This window comes from Delphinus delphis, chromosome 3 (assembly GCF_949987515.2).
Source record: "Delphinus delphis chromosome 3, mDelDel1.2, whole genome shotgun sequence".
Lineage (NCBI taxonomy): Eukaryota > Metazoa > Chordata > Mammalia > Artiodactyla > Delphinidae > Delphinus > Delphinus delphis.
Window position 1 is genome coordinate 28,618,399 of NC_082685.1, and position 19,538 is coordinate 28,637,936.

General features: G+C 51.9%; 1 protein-coding gene across 1 annotated transcript in view; it reads left to right on the forward strand.

Moving 5' to 3' along the window:
- SLIT3 (slit guidance ligand 3) overlaps window positions 1–19,538 on the forward strand; it is a 609,828-nt gene that overhangs the window by 550,476 nt on the left and 39,814 nt on the right. Inside the window, exons 24-29 of the mRNA XM_060008410.1 lie at window positions 3,042–3,113; window positions 4,779–4,942; window positions 7,153–7,277; window positions 11,120–11,217; window positions 15,033–15,172; window positions 16,830–16,923. Of these exons, the coding sequence (XP_059864393.1) occupies window positions 3,042–3,113; window positions 4,779–4,942; window positions 7,153–7,277; window positions 11,120–11,217; window positions 15,033–15,172; window positions 16,830–16,923 (693 nt within the window). The remainder of the gene's footprint in view (window positions 1–3,041; window positions 3,114–4,778; window positions 4,943–7,152; window positions 7,278–11,119; window positions 11,218–15,032; window positions 15,173–16,829; window positions 16,924–19,538) is intronic.

Here is a 19,538-nt window from a genome sequence, read left to right on the forward strand (position 1 = left end):
CGACTAAAGGGAAAGAAAATCAGTTCAAACCACCTTAGGCAGAAAAAGAGAATTTATCGATGCAGGTAACTGAAAAATGCAGTAGTAAGTATCAGATTCTATGGCTGGATGCAGGTACTCCAGTGGTCCTGTCAGAAATGCATCTCTTTCTGCCTCTCAAAATGAAACTGTCTCTGTCCTAGTAGTTCCAAGGAAAGCCCCAGAAATATCTCTCAGTGGCCTACTTAGGTCACATACTCAACCTCAAACCAATCACTGTGACTCCGATTGGGCAGACCTGGTCCATAGCTCTGCCCGTGAGGCCAGACCACTTGGACTCAGAAGTGGGGAGGGGTGATTCCCTAATGGAAGAGGGAGGAACTGTTACAGAAAAGAGGAGAATGCCATACCCCCCAAAATGTATCTACTATAAGTAGATACTAAGAATTCCTCTATTTTAGAGATGAGAAAACTGAGGCACAGAAATAATGTCAGTTGTTTCAGGTCACACAGACAGTGATTATTAGAATAGGGATTCGAACCCAGGCTGTCTGACTCCAGACCTTAAACCCCAGGTCACCTGGCAGCGGCCTGTGTTGCTCAGAAGAGAATTCACCCACCCCATCCCACATTTAGGATGAGGATAGTTCCCGTCCTCTATCATACAAACTGTGAGCACCTAGAGATTCGGAGACCCAGATTCAGGCAACCCAGAACTGACAGGGAGTGGTTATGCCCTCCAGTTGCTCTCATGATGTCCTCATCTGCATCCTGAAATTCCCTAGTCTGCCTTAACACGTCCTAAGAGTCCGGAGGGAAAAAAGAGTCCCGGATGCTTGAAGATGAGTCATTCCCAGTTCAGAGTTGCTTGCCTGCACCAGCTCCCTGTGAGGTGTAAGGGAGAACGAGAGGGAAAGGGGGAGTGCTTAGTGCTTCCTGGGAGGGCACATTTGTGCCACTCCCCTGGCATCCTTTAGGAGGGTGGTTGGACATGCAAGAGTCCTTCTTTGGGGGCCAAACCAGGAGCCAGAACGTGCAGTGTAGGCAGATTTCTTTAGCGTCCCAGTAAATTACAGCCCCATCACTCTGCAGTTCATAGAGACCTCAGCGGATCAGCTCATAATAAATGGGAGTGCGACTTGCAGGGGTCACAGTATCAAAGCTGCCTTTGGGTCATTTGGTGTTTTTAAATTAGGGCTTTGTGCCTCTCCCGGGGCCCGAGCCGCCTTCGGAAATGCTTAACAGCGGGGCTGGGTGCGTTCGCCAAACAGCAAGCAGCCGTGAAGTCATCCAAGTTAATAGCAGACGGGAGCCGGTGTGATTCATAAATAACCACATGGATTAGAGACTAAATGGTACTGATAAAAGTGTGAGGAAGAGCTTCGAGCCCCTTCTTACTCAGGGAGGTGAGAAGCTTCCACGAACACTCTTTAGGGGACTGGGTACCCTCACCCTGCTGTCCTGGCTGTCTAAGCTTCAAGGAAGGCTTTCACACTGCCATTCAGGGAGACCAGGGATCTGGGGTGGGGGGGCACTGGCGCGTGGGTGTTAGAAATGCAGAACCTCAGGCCCCACCCCAGACCCACTGAATCACTCTGGGAATGGGCCTCAGAAATCCGCATGTGTATTAGCCCTGATGCTCAGTCAGCTTGAGAGGCCCTGCTCATTGTTAAGTGTAATTAAGCTCACATCTATATTTCAGCCGAAGACCCAGGGCAAGCTAACATCAGTTAAAAGGGAAACAGAAGAGCAGATTCATAAGTTACTATCCTGTTTACACTTTCACAGTCAACGTTAATCACCCCCTTTGTTTAACGGGGGCTCCCTTCACAGCCCAGGGGACGGTGCCCAGCAGCCACTAAGGAAACCTTTGAGTTTCTACGAATGTCACTCCTTGCATTTCACGGGCCAGCCCCAAAGTGAGTCAGCAGTTTGGGGATTTTTTTGTATGCAGTGGATGACTAATCCTTCCATGGAGGGTATAACCCACGAATTGTGGATTTGCTCATGTTGTTGCTTGAGCAGCGGAGCCGTGTTCCTTCCATTTTTTTCAAAAACCTGTTCTCCAGGCACTTATTGAAAGCTCAGTGTGTGCCACCGCCCTGCAAGTGAGCATTGCTCCCAGCTATTACACCGCAGGGTGGAGAGAGGCATGATTAAAGCCAAGCAGGTTGCCTGGCCCCTCGGACACACTGTCGGAGAATGCACTCAGGTGCACACAAGAACGACACCCACATATGTGTGTGGGTAATGCCACACCCTTTCCCATAAAGATGAGTGTCCGGCTCCGGGGAGTCTCCCCAGGAGCTGAGTGCCCCCTTCCCTTTGTCTTCTGGGATTGATAGCATTTCTCAATCTCCCTAAAATCTCTCTAGGTGAATATGAAGGGAACCAGTTTCTTGATCTGCACCAGGCATTGTTCAAGACCTTTTACAAATACTAATAAGGTTAACCATTTAGTACTTAGAAAATGCCAGGCTCTATGTGGACTAGTGCACCCACAACCGAAGGTACCTTCTGTGGCAAATCTTTTTACTTTCTTCCATTCCCATTTTGTGATAGGAAACCAAGGCACAGAGAGGGTAAGTAACTTTCCCCATAGTCACACAGCTGGTAGGTGACAGAGTCAGGGTTTGAATGCAAACAGCCCAGCTCCAGAACTTCTGGTCTCAACCATAGTTCTTCACATTATCTCTGAAACCCCAGTGCCTTCACTAGATCGCTCTCTGTCTCCATGTTTCAGGTGCAAAAATGGAGGCCAGGAAAAGGAAAGTAACTCACCCAACGTTCCGCAGCTGAAAGGGACTGATTTCTGATTCCATCCCAAGTCCGTCTGATTCATCTTTGTCTTTCCCTAACCCTCTACTCCCAACATCCCTGCTGCTGACCTGGGCACGGAAACATCAGTGCACGTGACATGAAGGAGACATCCCCTCCTGCTGCTGGCAGTGGGGCTCTGCGTGCTCAGAGGCATGGCTGGGCCAGCCTGGGACGCCAAGAGAGCGTACTGAGTTCAGAGCTGTTACTGGGGGTTAACTTTTTGACCTGTGCTTCTGCTTCAGAACCCTCCATGGCAACGACATCTCCAGTGTTCCCGAAGGCTCCTTCAATGACCTGACCTCTCTTTCCCATCTGTAAGTAGCCCTGTTTCTCCCCCTCGTGCATCTGCTCAAAACAGAAAAGATTATAATGCCAGAGATAATACTATCAGTGCCACCACCTCAGTATGGTTTTTTCCATAGGAATAGAGTGTGTTTTATTTACAAAAATGTACCCACATTGTGCACATTGTGTGTTCTCTGCTTCGGATGCCTTCAAAGACATAATCAATTATGTAAACAATGTAAATATTCAGTAAGAACGAACATAAAACTCTTACTGTGTGCTCAACACTTTAGATGAATTATCTCATATTTCTTACAGCAGGAAGGCGTTTTTATCTCCTTATTAGACATGAAACTGAAGTTAAGAAAGGCTGAAGAACTGGTCCAAGGGTTGCACAGCTAGTAGGTGGCAGAGACCTGGTTCAAATCCAGGTTTGCCTTGATGCCAAAGCACATATTCTTTCTACACTCGGCATCAGGTAGTCCCCTCCCATTTTACACAGGGGAGACTGAGGCCCATACATATTAGGTATTACATACCTCTGCCGGTGACAATGCTTGAGTGTGTATACCTGCTGTCTGTATATTTAATTATTTTTGTATTGTGCACATACACAACACTGATATATTATGTATGCATATCATAAAACATTCAAAAAATAGAAATGTTAAAGGCTATGGTTAAAAGTCAGCAGAAGTTTTCGTATTTTCTTCCTCAAACAGCACTTTGGAGGTGTCTGCACTGGATGATACCATTTCCCTCCCCTGCACTTGTAAGCTGAGTGGTGCATGGGAGGAGAACCTTCCTTCTACTCTCTTAGGCTCTGTGGCCGGGCCGACATAAGCCAGATGAACAGGAGAAAAGCATACAAATGTATTTAATATTTTTATGTGTATGTGGGAGTCTTCAAAAGGAGAATGAAAACCCAAAGAAGCCATTGGGCCCCAAAGCTTATATACCATTTTTACACAAAGAATGATGAAGCGTGGGGCTCTGACACGACAGAGGAGCTTGGACTGGGGGCGGTAAATCATGGGACCGGGACTAGGAAATCACGCAGAAACTGATGGAAGATCAGCGTTATTTTAGTAGGTTTGTTTGTACAGATCCATTTTGGTATCAACTCCCTTCTCTTCCTGGCCCGGGGAGGGTACCTTTCTCATAGGAAATATGACCTGCTTTTAGCTAGAAACAGCATCTGCTGGTTCTCAAGTGCCTTCACCTCAAAATAGTCAATAGACAGAGCGGCATATTTGGGGGTGGCATGTTCTGAGCTCCTTCAGTGGTCTGAAGCTGCTTCCTAGGTTGCCGGGTATCAAAACCTTCTCTGCAGAGTACATCCTCCAGTGCAACCTTTAGTGGGGCAAGAGAGCCAGAAAATCAATGGCCAGAGGTCCAGGGAGCCTCCTGGAGGGGTTGAGATTGGGGGTGAGTTGAAGATGGAATCTTACCAGGGTAGGTGAGAGCAAAGCCTGAGGGATGGGAGGGGCTTGGGTGGGATTGAAACATCTGCAGGGATTGGAGGTACAGTCTGGAGTTACTGACTTCACCCCAGTGAAGTCTCTGCTGGTCCTCCTGTCAGACACTCCCAATCTAGCCAAAGTCTGAAAATTCTGCTTTTCCAGAGGACCAAGACCACGGGGCCTATGGGCCAAGCTGGGCGGGGGAGCCTGACTTCCTGCTCTGCCTCGTAGGGCACTGGGAACCAACCCACTCCACTGCGACTGCAACCTGCGTTGGCTGTCGGAGTGGGTGAAGGCCGGGTACAAGGAGCCTGGCATCGCCCGCTGCAGTAGCCCCGAGCCCATGGCTGACCGACTCCTACTCACCACACCCACCCACCGCTTCCAGTGCAAAGGTAGGTGCTGACTCGCCCCTCCGCCCCTCCCTGCCCCCTGCAGGGTCTGCTGTGTCCCCAGCAGCCTGTCAGAGCTATAGGCATCTCCACAGGTGTGACTTCTAAAGCCGTCGCCCTGTTCTTGCATTGGCCACACAAAGACTCAGATGCTGAAACTGATGTGGACCTGCATCTAAGGGTCCACTTGTCATTCGCTCCCCTAAGTCCCTCTGCTGCCATTTCTACATATTCCTCGTTGACCTCTTACTCTACATATTTTTGCATAGTTGAGAAAATCTTTAACCTGCTTTTTTTTTTTTTTTTTTGCGCCACGCGGGCCTCTCCCTGTTGTGGCCTCTCCCGCTGCGGAGCACAGCCTCCGGACGCGCAGGCTCAGCAGCCATGGCTCACGGGCCCAGCCGCTCCGCGGCACGTGGGATCTTCCCGGACCGGGGCACGAACCCGTGTCCCCTGCATCGGCAGGCGGACTCTCAACCACTGCACCACCAGGGAAGCCCTAACCTGCATTTTCTACCCAGCAATCTTAGAGCATAAGCATTTTCCCGTTTTACTACAGCACATTTTGGGCACATGAGATTTTGATTTGACTGCATGATTATTATAACAAACTACTACTGGGTTCTTATTATGTGGCAGGCATTATGTTAAGCACTTTTTCGTGTATTATTTAATTCTCACTTTCTGTGGAGTCGTTTATTCAATTCCCCAGCACCTCTGTGGAGTCTACTTTAGTAGTAGACTTCCTTTTAAAAAGGAGAAAACCGAGGCTTACTGAGGTTAGATGACTTCTCAAGATCACACAGTCAAGAGAATTCCAGGTCTTTCTGATTCCAGAGTGCATGGTCTCAACCACCAAGCTGTAACACTCCATCGTAACTTCTTTAACCAGTTCCTGGTTTTGAACTTTCAGAGTATTTCCTTTTTTTTTTTTCTGACCACAGCTGCATAAATGTCTTTCTCTGTTTAAAATTATGCCCTTAAATAAGATTCAGAGAACGGAAATTACGGAGCCAAAGTATATGGTCATTACTAAGGTTTTCACACTTAACGCCAAATTGATTTCCAGAAAGGGTTGTAACCAATTTTCACTCCCGGTAGCATCGTTTGAGTGCATTTTTCATCAGACCCTTGCATTATTTTATCTCATTTTGTAATCATTGCTAATTCAATAGGTAAAATATTATATCCCCTCATGTTTTGTTTTTGATTATTGGAGGAACTATTTTTTTTCCCAAAAATTTACTTTCCGTTTGACTACACATTGGCCTGTTAATGTCCTTTGCTCATCTCCTAAGGCCTCAGTGTTTGTTCTGATTCACAGATACACTTTACCTCTAAAACTTCACTGTGTCCCTGGAACACGTAGCCTCCCTGGAACAGACGATGTCTCTGTTCTTCGGTGAAGCCAGAGTTGAGCCAGCTGGCATTGGTTCTCAATCAGCCCATTCTGTTCGCCCCACCCACAAATGGTCAGACTCACCCTGCGGTCAGTCTCAAGCCAATCTCCAAACTGATGACTGTTATCCTGGGATCATTTAAAGTCCTGACATGAAATAGGGCCTGATTATCCAGGGCTTTGTCAACACTGGCTGCAGCGGTAGCACAGCCCCTGTTACAAAGCTCTGTGTAGGGACGTGGCCTCCCTCCCTCCAGCCCTGATGGCCGAGGAGAGCAGGACACAGTTGAAACTGTAATCCCTCGTCAGCATCGTTGCTGTGTCTCCCGGGCCCATTTCTTACTTCTTCCTGCCGACTCAAGGGTTCTACAAGGAGAACTTCCTATGTGATGTGTGCCTTTGGCCCGGGCACTGTGCCCTCCTTAGCCCTGCACAGACTATGAGGAGGGGTGTTTGGGGAAGGAAAAATGAGAGGTCCAAATGGAGCCTGGGCCCAGAGCTCCCCGAAGGTAAAGAGATACACAAGGGGTTTCTAATTATGGTGCATCGTTTGCAGATTAGCACCAGAATCAGATCAGGCTAATTACCGTAATTGATCTGACTGAGAAGTGCTTCTGAATGATGTCCCGCTGTGATTTTTTTCCTCTCTGGATGACGGCTGAATTAATGGACTCTAGCTGGACTGGATGTGCTGGCTGCGGAGGGCCAGCTGCCCTCTGGACAGAGATGGGAGGGGCCAGAGCAGAGGAGGAGGGAGGTGTGACAGTGAGCCTACCTGGGGACCTGCCACCAACACTCTGGTTTTGCTGTCCAGGGCCAGTGGACATCAACATTGTGGCCAAGTGCAATGCCTGCCTTTCCAGCCCGTGCAAGAACAACGGGACATGTACCCAGGATCCCGTGGAGCAGTACCGCTGCGCCTGCCCCTACGGCTACAAGGTATGACAGGAGGCTCCGCCCCCTACCATCCGCGGTCCAGGGAGGGGCACTGTTCACTGCTGACTCTCCCTTCCCCAAGGACAGTGGATAAGTCCACTTTACAGGTCACTCCAGAACAGCATTTGCCAGCAACTCTCCCGTTCTCCCCAGCACTGCTGGGGGCTGCCCAGCTGTATCCCATTCACACCCGTCATAGAGGACCCCATGTAGTCTCGACAGTGATGCAGTGAGATAAGGAGGACATATAATGTTTGTATTTTCTTTCTTCAACATGGGGAAATTAAGTCTCCGAGAGTTAAAGTACCTCCAAGTAGAGGCATCCCTTGAACCCACCACACTGACCTCCCTCCGGGGTGATTCCCACGTCCTCCCCCCACCTCCCTTCCCTGTCTTCAGGACAGCCAGCCTTGGAAACACTGGTTCCAGCTTGAGGAGGATACAGGGATGGAGGATTAAAAGGCCAGCCTTCACGGTTGACAGGCTCAGATCAGCCAACAAGGGCTGGGATAGAGATCCCAGTTCTCCTGTCCTCCCCAGAAATCCAGGCTAATTCCAGAATAACCCTTCCCTCCTCTCTCCTCACCCAGCAGCATCTGGAACACATTATCCTGCCTCCATATTAATATCTATAAAGTGTGGAAGATGTGTCAAGCACTCTGCTTGGCATTTTAGTCATCTTTTCCCCTGTGAGGAAGGACTTATTGATTCCCATTTTACAGACGTGGAAACTGAGCCTCAGACTGTTGAAAGGGCTTGACTTACTGGCCCAAGCTTGTAAGCAGTAGGGTTGGGTTAAGACCCAGGGCTACATGATTCCAAAGCCCCCCCCCCTCACTTTCGCCTGGAGGTTTCCTGAGTAGCTGAACCCCTCACTGCACCTCACTGGGGTCAGCAAAGCCGTGACTGGGTCCTCTTCCCCAGCACCCTCCTGGCTTCCCAGATTCCAGCCATCCCAGGGCACCCATCTGAAGGCACTAGGCACGTCGAGAATTTCAAGACAGTCCCCAGCCTGTCTGATGCACCCACCTGGTAAAGCTGAGCAGGAGGGAGCTGGCATCCCCGGGTGTCCTGTCCCCAGGGGGATTTATGTGTATAGTGACAAGCTTGAGGGGCAGACTGCCTCTGGGGAACAGGGCTCCCTGGTGGCTTTCTCAGCTGTAGCTGTGCTTCCAATAGACAGTGTCAGAGTGCCACCTATGGGCCTGAGCCTAAGAGAGCCAAAGGCTTCCTATGAGGCCAGTCGGACAGCCTCCCTGCCCCGGGCAGCCAACCCCAGGCCTCACACCCACAGGAGTCCCAGACCCACGCCCCTGCACACACACGTACGTACACACACACACACGTACACACACACACATACATATTGTAGGGGAAGACTAGAAATTAAGCAAACATGCTCAAACGCCTGGATCCTCAAACTCCCTTGTATTAATTCAGTGGAGAAAACTCAGGCTGTGGATTTACACAGAGCAGCATGTGTGGATCCTGGCTTCGTCATTCCCTAGCTGGGTGGTGATGGCCAGTGGCTGCACCTCAGGCCTCCCCTCTGCACACTGGGACCTGCCACACAGCCTTGCTGTGAGAATCAAGTGTACAGAAACGCATGCAGCGCACCTAGGACAGTACCTGACATTCAGTAAGTCCTCAGCAGCTGTCATACGGATGCCTTTTAACTGTACCGTGTATGCCGGTCCCTAATACCAGGGTGTGGAGTGGGTCATCAGGAACAGGTGTCATGTTGCTGGTTTCCTGTAAAGGAAGCTAGAAGCCCCGGCCACAACCTTTACAAACACACTCACTCACACACACACACACACACACACACGTACACACGCACGCACGTGCACACACGTGAACTACTTAGCAACAACCAAAGACCTGAAAAAGTCTTTTAATTACCCCCATTCAGCTCTAAGCCAGAGCCCCACGATCAGCATGGTCATGCTCTGAATAGCTCTTAACTGTGGAGCCACCATTACCTGCCAGGTGCCTCATATGAGTGTGATTTCTAATCATTCCTTAACTCCGTGGGGTAGGCATCGTTCTTCCCATTTTACAGATGATGAAAAGTCTCAGAACTAGTAATTTCCTCAAGGCACGTAGCAGTAGCCGGACTAGCATGTGCACTCAGACCAGCCTAACTGCAGAGCCCGTGTTTTGAGAGGGGCAGAGTAAGTGCCCAGCATAGCATCGCGGTGCCCAGCGCTGGCTTGGAACTGGATGTCGGGTTCAGCCGTGCCTGGTCCACTTACTGCTGTGCGATCGTGGGTGCAGCACCTCACTTTCCAAGTCTGCCTTCCCTCTCTGTAAGAATGCGGGTAATAACAACCATACCAGCCTTGCAGGGGTGTTACGCACATTATACGCGATATAAAACTTAGCGTGAGGCCTGGAACAGAAAATGCGCTCCATAGACGACAGTGAGAACGAGCCTCGCCGTTTCCATCGACACGTGGTCTCTCTGAAAGGGATCCCACGTTGTTCTGGTTTACGATACAACCAGACCCCAACCCGAACTGCATTCTCTGCGTCCCCTCCGAGAAACCTCTGACGGGCCCTTTACTGGTGACGGGGCTCAAAGAGGAAGCAGACAGACGTGGGCCTGCCTTCAGATGGCTGGAGACAGGGCCTGAGGCTCGGCGTGGAGAAAGTGAGAAGGCGGCACTACTCGGCAGAGCCCGGTCCGCTCCTCACAGGCACTGGCGGCGGCAGCAGAGCGGGGAAGAGGATTTTCTCAGGCAGATGGCGAGCAGGTGGTGTGGCAGTGGAAGGACTCCCGCGATCAGCCCCGCCTGGCACGGCGCCCACGCCGAGCCCACAGCCCAGAAACAAATGCAGCAGATGCCTCCCTGCCGCCACCAGACCCCCCAGGTCCTCCCGAGGACCGCCGGCCAAGGCTTGGGCCCAGCACTGATCCACGGGTCCCAGGGGAGAAGCTGGACGCAGAGGATCAATGCTCCCTGGGACGCTGGGTCTTGACATCCACGGTCCCTGTCTCAGCCTCCCTGCACAGTGCCTTTGCCCTCGCCGTTCCTTCTGCCCGACACGCTCTTCCCCACCTACACACGCTCAGACATCCCCTTCAGGGGGGCCTGCTCCAAAGGAATCCCACTCCACCCAAAACTCTGTCTCACAGGAGATCTCCATCTGGCCTCACATCAGGATCACCTGCAGAACTTGAGAGTAAATGCCAACACCTGGGCTCACGTCCAGGCCAATCAAAGATGACTCTGGGGGGCTGTCACTTTACAGGGCCAAGGTCTGTGGGCCACACTTCAGCCGTAGTCCACCCTACAAGCTGTGGATTACCGTTAAGCCTCAGTGAGGCTAGTAATAATATCATCTACTGGTATTTATAGAACGCCTGCTATGTGCTAAATGTGTTATGTAATATTAAGCACTTCCTTATTGAAAGGTCTAGTTTAATTCTGGTAAGAGCTCTATGAGGTAGGCTTGTAGAAGTTAAAAGGCTTATTATGCAAGATCAAGGTCAGGCAACCAGGAAGAGGTGAAGCTGGAATATGAAACCAGGTCTTCCTGGCTCCAAAGCCCCTGCTCTCGGCCTACAGGGTAGGATGGCGAAAAGCAGGTGAAGTCTGAGAAGTAGTGAAGCTGGGGCCCAGACTCCTGAGTTCAGCATTCCTCCCCTCCTCACTGTGGACTGACCAAAGGCAAGGGCTCCCTCGGGCTTTCTCTGGGTCACAGAGCAGGCTTGTCCCAGGGAGGGCCTCCATCTCCCTGACCTCATCCCAAAGGACGCTGGGAACCCACAGGGGTCTCTTCGTCATGGCAGCCACAGAAAGCCTCCCTAACCACACGCTTCTCTCTCTCCTGCTCCTCAGGGAAAAGACTGCACGATGCCCATCAACACCTGCCTCCAGAACCCCTGTCTGCACGGAGGCACCTGCCACCTGAGCGAGAGCCACAGTGATGGGTTCAGGTAACAGCTCACCCTTGGGCCCTCCCTCCTCTCAGTCTTCATGGTCAGGCTCTTGGGGAAGGCTGAGGGAGCACAGCTATGCGCCTCCCGTGTGTGCCCACACTCTGCCCAGCCCTTTATGTGAATGACTCCAAGGCTCTTCACTCCCTATAAGGCAGCTACTACTATCCCTCTTGTATAGATAAGGAAGTCGAGGCATCAAAGGGATAAATCGTTTGTCCGCAGTTACACAGTAAGCGTTGGTACAGGAATCTGAATTCAGGTAGTCCGTCTCCAGAGCCAGGAGAAGGGAAGCCACAGTTGGCTTCCCTCCAAGGGAAGCCACAGTTGCTGGCTAAAGTCAGAGTAGGATGGGATAATGGCTCAAAGACCTGCCAGCCTGGTAATTCCACCACTCTTTTCTGTGTTATAAAAAGCAATAATAATAGGTGACATTGATTACATGCTCATTATGTGCCAGGCAGTGACTCTAAGCCTCATTTAAATCCTCATGAGGACCCTATCCGGTACAAGTAGGTACTATCCCCATTTAACAGATGAGGAAACTGAGGCACAGAATTGATTGGCTCTAGGTCCCGTATCCTGACACTCATTCCTGAGTCTCCAAGCCTCACCTCTTTCCTCCCTGGCATTAAGAGCTCAGGAAGAAAAGGGGTGGAAGGCACTTAAGGTTCTTCTCACCCCTGTCCTTGGGGCGGGCCTTCTGCCGCTCTGGCAAACCTCAGGCCCCTCCCTGCTTCCCACCCTCCCAGCTGTGCGCACATGTCCAGTTTCCCGGGCCCTATCCTGGCAAAGCAGACCAGGGGCAATTGGCCCGTGTGGCACCCCCAGTGAGCCAGCGGGTCAGGCGGTAAAGGGGGGGCGTCTGGTGGCAAGCTGTGTGCGGAGGTCTTAGCGCTCAGGTTGCAAACAAAAGCCCTCTGACCAGGGTTGCTGCGTGTTCTGCGAGAGACATCAGGTTCTGGGCTCTGGGTTCTCCCCAGGGAACCCAGCCGCCCACGTGTCCATCTGCCAAGCCAGCCCCATCAGAATCAACTCTTAAAATGTGAAATGCTAGGCAGAGTTGGTTTTCCTGCCTGGAGCAGGCCAAACAACACACTCTCACCCACTGAGAGCCCCGGGGGGTGGGGGGAGAAACTACCCAGAAATCTCACGGTGGTGGCCACCTGGCCTCAGCCAGGAATCACGCCTCCAGGACTGAAAGCCTGGCTCTGCCCCCGCCCCCTGTGCCCCCTCACCGCCACCCCCGAGCCCAGGGACCCGCCTCGGCAAGGGACAGGAGCGCCCCCTGCAGGCGACTGTGTTGCTCCCCTCTCTGCAGGTGAGCGGAAGGACCCGTCTCCACCCTCCGTTGTTGAGGATTTCAAAGGAACTGGAAATATTTTTAGGACTTAATTTTCAAGGAAAATGGCCCAGACCCACAGGATTAGGAAAATGGGGTGGAGGGTGCAGGCAATGTGGCCCATACCCCTGGGATGGTATAGCTTGTGTGGGATCCTCAAGCAGCAGGAAAGCACTGCCCCCCAGGGCAGCACCTGGCAGGCTGGCAAAGGGAGAGCCACCTGTTCGGACGGAGGCTTTGCTCCCTTGTCCCTCCTCTGTTTCCTAGAGCTGCCATAACAAAGTACTGCAGGCTGGGGGGCTTGGAACCAAAGAATGGATTCTCTCACAGCTCTGGAAGTCAGAAGCCCAGACTGAAGGTGTCAGCAGGGCCGTGCTCCCTCTGAAACCGGCAAGGGAGGATTCTTCCTCGCCCCTTCCTGGCTTCTGATGGCTGCTGGCAGTTTCTGGCATTGCTTGGCCTGCAGCTGCACGTGGCCTTCTCCCTGTGTCTGTCTCCACATGGCCGTCTTCTTATAAGGACACCAGTCATATAGGATTAGGGGCCCACCCCACTCCGGTGAATGTGGTCTTCAGTTAACTAATGACAGCTGCAGTGACTCTGTTTCCCAATTAGGTCACATTCTCAAGTACTGGGTGGCGGGGGGGGGGGCGGTTAAGATTTCAACATATCTTTTCGAGGGGACACAATTCAATCCATGACACCTCTTACTGGTCAGAATTCTGGAAGCATCACCTACCTCTTCATACAGATGCTTCTCCAGTCTTGACACATTGTCCCTCTTCTCAAAAGAGAGCTGTCCCTACAGCTCACACATTGCTCTTGAGATATCCTTGATAGCTCCACCACCACCCCCTCCACCACCCCTACCTCCCGTAAGGTTTCCAGTGAGGACAGAAAAAAACTTTATCCTCTTTCCTCTGTCCAGTCCATGAGCAACCCCAGCTCTCCTGACCAGTCACTCTCACCCCACGTTTATGCAGTCCTAAAGCTCCGGGGAGAGTCAGAGTAACTCATTTGAGGAAAATAGGCAACACTGTGGTTTAAGATCTTTGGAAAACGACCCACTGTCTGGCTCTGAAGAAATGACCTTTTTCATGAATGGCCAGGGTCCCTAAGAGAAACAAAAAGGACTTAGAGTCATTTTGCTCCAGCTCCAGAGCTCAGGCCCGAGGACCCTTCCCCCAGCCTTTTGTAGAAAATGTGACCCAGTTTTCAGGTCACAGAGGGAAGGAGGTTATTTAGGACTCTAGGACCACAAAAATCCACTTCCTATTAGTTTAGTTTCGCTGTTTAGCTAAACGCCCAAGTCAGAGCAGTCTCTGAAATGGAGAGAGGCCTGGAATTCCAGGTCTGAGGCTGGAACACACGTTCGTGGATGGGGGTGTATGCCCCTGGTCCCTGACGAGGGGGGATGGGCCACAGAAAGAGTGAGATTCCCTGCAGCGCTTCTTTAATCAAACGCTCGGCTCCCACCTGCATCCTCCCAGCGCCCGCCCCTTGTCAGCTGCCCAGAACGGACTTCATCAGTGCTGACTGACTTTGCACGTCTAATCCTGGGGAAGTGGCCAAGGTCGGACAGAGGACGGGGGTTGAGGTTTTTATCCAAGAGGTTTAACACTCCAGAGACAGGTTAAGGAAATGCATCATACTCATCTAGGGTGTTTTAAGCCAGGCTCACCAGAAAGTGTTGGCAGCAGAGGGGCCCTCCCACCCTTCCCTCAGCCCCCAGAAGGTGGAGGGGACTCAGAAGCAGCAGGAATACCTGACAGGGAGAAATGGCATCCCTGAGAATAAGGTTAAGGAGGTAGGTAGTTTTGCCTAGAACTAAATCTAGCTAACATGTTCTGAACATTTTCACTGTGCTGTGTACCCTTCTAAGGGTTTTACTTGTATAATCTCATTTAATGCCTGCAGCCACCCTGCAGGGGGTAGATAATAGCACCAGTCAACAGATAAGGAAACTGAGACGCAGAATTTAACTTCCAAGAAACCTGGTTGCAGAGCCTGATCTATGTCCTGCTCCAGATACAAAGGCTGCCCTTGAGTAGAAAATCACCCAAAGGGCAGCGTTCATTTTGCTCTTTCTCTCCTTTGTCTACAAAAGAGACTACCCAGAGGCTGCTTAGGAGACAGCTGGAGGAATTTAAGCTCTACCCAGGAAACTACATCCAGCTGGGGGAGCGGTGAAGGAGGCACAGCCAATGGGAATCGCCCCCTGGCGAGGTAGCCATCCAGGGCCGGGGAGATGGAATTCTGCCCGGAGACAGGGGGCTAGATGAAATGCCCTCTTAGGCTCCTAAGGGTCTTCCTGCTCAGAACCCCAAGACCTCCTGGGTCCACCGTGCTGTCCCGGACCTCCATCCAGAGGAGAAACCTGACTGATTCTATCTCCCACCTTCCCCTCTGCTGCTCCAACCCACCCCTCTCCCTGACCCGCGGCTCCCCTCTTCGCACCCACACATCCCTAAAGCTGCTCCTGTCCCCTGGGCTTCGAGGGGCAGCGGTGTGAGATCAACCCAGACGACTGCGAGGACAGCGACTGTGAGAACAACGCCACCTGTGTGGACGGGATCAACACCTATGTGTGTGTGTGCCCACCAGACTACACAGGTGAGCCCCGACGCCCGAGCGCGGGTTGCCGTGTGCAGGCTGTGGCTTGTCGTGCGTTCGAAGAGTACCACGTTCTTAGCTTCTTCCAAAGGCTTCACCTCCTGTCCCCCTCTGGACAAAGTCTTGAACCCCCACAACCTGGTACTGTGTTATGAGGGGCTTCCCAGAGGCCCTCTCTCTTCTAGCTTGTCTACCCTCTGCCACCCCCCACCCCACCCCCTGCAAATCACTAGCTCCTCCCCACTTTGAACAGTTCCCCAGGGCCCTTTCAGCTGTCTGTTCATTTGGTTCATGTTCATCCCCTCCTTCGGGAACCCTGGAGCCCTGGTGGTGTCTGAAGCCAGCACAGAGGCACTTGCATTGTGGTCACGCTCCGTTCGGGTCTGAACTGACGGTGGGCAGATGGGCACGGGTGGAGGGAGCTGAGGAAACACGCATTAAGGCGGTTTCCCGCCTGCGTCTGCCGTGGACCGGGGTGCAGTTCTGGCTTGTTGTACTTTGTTCCTGAGAATGGGACGTAGTGGTTTTGTCTGTGCCAGAAAACGTCAAAAAGTGTCCCCCACAGAGACCGCACCTCTCTGGGTGTCTCCAGCAGGTGAGGGGAGGCTTAGAAGGCACACGGTGCTCTCTGTGGTCTGAGAGACTGGGGCAAAATGAGGACAGGGTGGGAGTCAGCTTACCCTCACCGCAACAGAGAACAGACGCCGGGGCTATGCCTGTCATGCTTTTTCTCCCCGGCCGTCCTCAGGACCGTCCTCTGCCCTGTCCCCTGGGAGCCGCGGCCCAGGCTGCCTTCTCCTGCCCACGCCTGTCCTCTGAATGAACCTCCCTGGCTGGAAGTTTGTTTCTTCTAGATCCCTCTCCACCTGGCTTGCCGGGGGTGGAATGTGAGGAAGCGCAAAACTCAGAGATGCATCTGCCAGGGGCCTCTCCCCTGCTGTCCTATCTTACCTCCCACATTCCCAAAACACACTTTCAGGTGGCGTCAGTATTTCAGGGCTTACATCCTTGGGTATTTATGGCCTGTTCGGCATTTTCTGACACTGTGAATTGCAAAGGGGATGTATCCAGAGACCAGAACTTCACATTCTTTCCATATTTTCTTCTCTGAGAAAATCCAAGGGGCTTATTACTTATCTGTAACAGGTGGACTGAGCTAAGCGCTGTCCCCTCCTCCAGGAAGCCTCTGGGTTTCCACTGAGTTTTCCCGTCATCGCGCTGACAGCTCTGTGTTGTAATTAATTGCCTGCTTATTTGTAGATACACCCCCCCGCACTAGCCATGGAGGGGGAGAGGGGACAGGGCCAGGTCACGGCTGTGTCCCCAGCACAGTGCTGCCACACAGGAGGTGCTCCACACATGGGTGTGGAAGGAAAAATAAATAAGCGTAGCCCAAGGTCAGGGGTGATTGCAGCTGCCGCCGCGCCTATGGTGGTGCAGTGACCGTGCCCGGGTGAGGTCCTGCAGTCTTCCCATGGTCACTGCCAGGGAAACCGAGGCTGAGGCACAGGAGAAAGGAGACGCCAAAAGAGCAAATGCTCTTTTGCCCGTGATGCCCGTGACCTCCTGGCCAGGGGCTGGATGAACCTGACTTCTAGCCAGGGCATCCCCCCGGTACCCTCCCTGATGCCTGGGTTCTCTCTACCCGCCCCACCAGGTGAGCTGTGCGACGAGGTGATCGACCACTGCGTGCCCGGGATGAACCTCTGTCAGCATGAGGCAAAGTGCGTCTCCCTGGACAGAGGATTCAGGTGAGGCTCGTTCATGCCCAGCACCGGGTCCCAAGGACCCGGCTCCAGCGGTCTGGGTTTGAGGCAGAGACTCTGGGGCTCCCTCCACATTTTTTTTTCCTCTCTCTCTCTTTCTGCCTGTTACTTGTTTGTTACCGTGTGCTTTTCTGTATCTCTGACCAGTCATGGTCTAATCCTCTTAGTCTCTCTCTGTCTCTCTTTCTGAGCCTCTGTGTCTGTCCTCTCTGTTCCCTCTCGTCTCCCTCAGGCCCCAGATCCTCACTGTACTGAAGGCAGTGGGTAGCGCAGGAGGTTTTTAATTCCCTCCCTCCAAGGCCCTTGCCGTGGACCTGGGGGAGGAAAAGTTGACACAAAACAAAGGTTAAGAAAAGAAGCAATTCCTAGGGCCCTAGATCCTGGCTCTAAGTGCTGCTGGGGGTCTGAGGAGGGGGCGGGGGAGAACTTTCTGGAGCAGAGAGGGAAGCCCCCCCACCCTAGGAGGTGGGATGTGAAATGACCACCAAAGAATGGGTGGAATTGGGATGCGCTGCAAGAAGGAGGGAGCCCCGCAGGTGGGAGAAGAGTCTAGAGTAGGTGAGGGTGAGAGGGGGCCATAAGCACCTCTTCTTGTGTTTTCCTTTTCTACTATCTGGATATCCCAAGCCTAGAACTTACCACCAGGGAAAACGCAAGAGGCGTGTAGGGCCTCTGGCTTCAGAGGGAGCAAAGGAGGCTGCGGTCCTTTGGTGCGTGCACCCTCCTTCAAGTCTGCCTCACCTGCTCCCGTCCCCTCGGAGGTGTGCCGGGTGGGCTTTCACATAATCGAGTTCCCTGAGCTTGAGTAAGAGCGAGGGATGCCTGCCCTCCACCCTGCTTTTCCCACTCCAGGATTTGACTTCAGATCAGGGCTGCTCTTCAACTGAAGGAAGAGCAAAGGGGTAGGAAGAGATGCTTAAAACACAAACTTGAACCCAAAGCTGAGCCGGCTGGACTGACAGGAAAAGTGCTTTGCGTGTACCTCAGAAGGGGCAGTGATGGCGACTGGGCATCTGAGCCGTGAAGAGTGGGGAGAATATCTGTAGATGGAAAGGAGATCAGTGGCATTCCAGGCTGAGTGGACGGCAAGCTCAGAGGAAGCTGGCTTGGACGAGCATAGCGAGCTTGGCGACTGGTCAGAAGTGGTCCAGGGTACAGGTCTGGGAATGGGGTGCTAGAGACTTAGGACCAGAGATCACGATTCTCTACTACTTGTCCCTGGAAACTCTCTCTACTGTAACCAAGACCCCTTGAGTTCAAGGACAATATAGAATATAGAAACCAGTCTCGCTTTCAGAATCTTGAGATAATATTGATATATTTATGCACAGTGTCTCTTAGAATCTTGAAGAGGTCTACAGGCCAACTCAATAATGTCGATTTTTTTTTTCTTTTTGAGATGCATTTAAATGAAAAGTCCCTTCTCCCAGTGCAGCATTTTATAATGTTATCGCCCTCCCCTGCCATCACCATAACAACTCACATCCCAAGGCAGGGAACAGGGGCACTAACAAAAGAGATGTGCAGTCAGTGCAACCTCTGCCCAAGTTGGAAGATGTTTATCCTTGGGGATTTCCTTGTATGCTGTTCTAATGAGGCCTCAACTCAACAGAACAGATAGTACTCTATCAGTATCTGTGACATGAACACTGAAGTAATAACATACTGAAGCCCTGAAAATAATAATGAACACTGCCCATACACACTGAAAATAATAACAGAAACAAAGATGGCAGTGGCTGGCATGCACTGAACGCTCCCTCTGTGTCAGGCACTGTGCATTATTATCTCGCTTAACACTCAGCAATCTTAGGATGTAGAAACTGTTACCCACCTCCTGTGTGGGGCTGAGGCTCAGGGAGGTGGAGCCAGCAGCCGACACACGTGCACAGAAAGGGACGCCAGTCAATCCAGGCCTGACTGATTCCTCGGCTAAATCCAGAGGCTCATGAAGTCACTTGGTAACTCCTCGTCCAGAATCAGTAGGTCGAATGCATATCAAAATTGCATAACCCTTACGCTTTAGAAAAAAGGTAAAGGCAACACATTTGAGGACAACAGGGAATGCAGGTTATACCACGAGATGCTTGTCTTTGGCCAATGAAGAAGTGTTGTAGAGACCCTTCCTATTGGAGGTGAGGTCCATGAACCAGCAGTATCAGCATCCCATGGGAGCTTGTTGGGAATGCTAATCCCCAGGCCCCACCCGGACTCCCTGAATCAGAAGCTGCACTTTAACAAGACCCCTGGGTGTTTCGTTTAGGAAGCGCAGGTGTGGAGAGGGCTGTAGCACTGGGAGAAAAGAAGGATGTAAACACATCTTCCTCCAGACTTCCACTGCTTCATCTGCGAGGGAGCATGGTTTCCCTAATTCCTCATAAAGACCTGCTCAGTTGCCTCGAATTCCATGCTTATCAGGCTGGGTTTTGCCCTGTAAGTAGTGAGCAGCTATTATTGCCTTGGAGAAGCTCATACAGCTTGAGTTGCTCTGCAGGTACTTCTTAGAATTCAGGAGACACAAACACAGATGCCTGCTGGGGCCAGGTTTAACCCTAGCAGAGGCCTGGCTTGTGATATATTGAGCATGTGCCCCCAAAAGG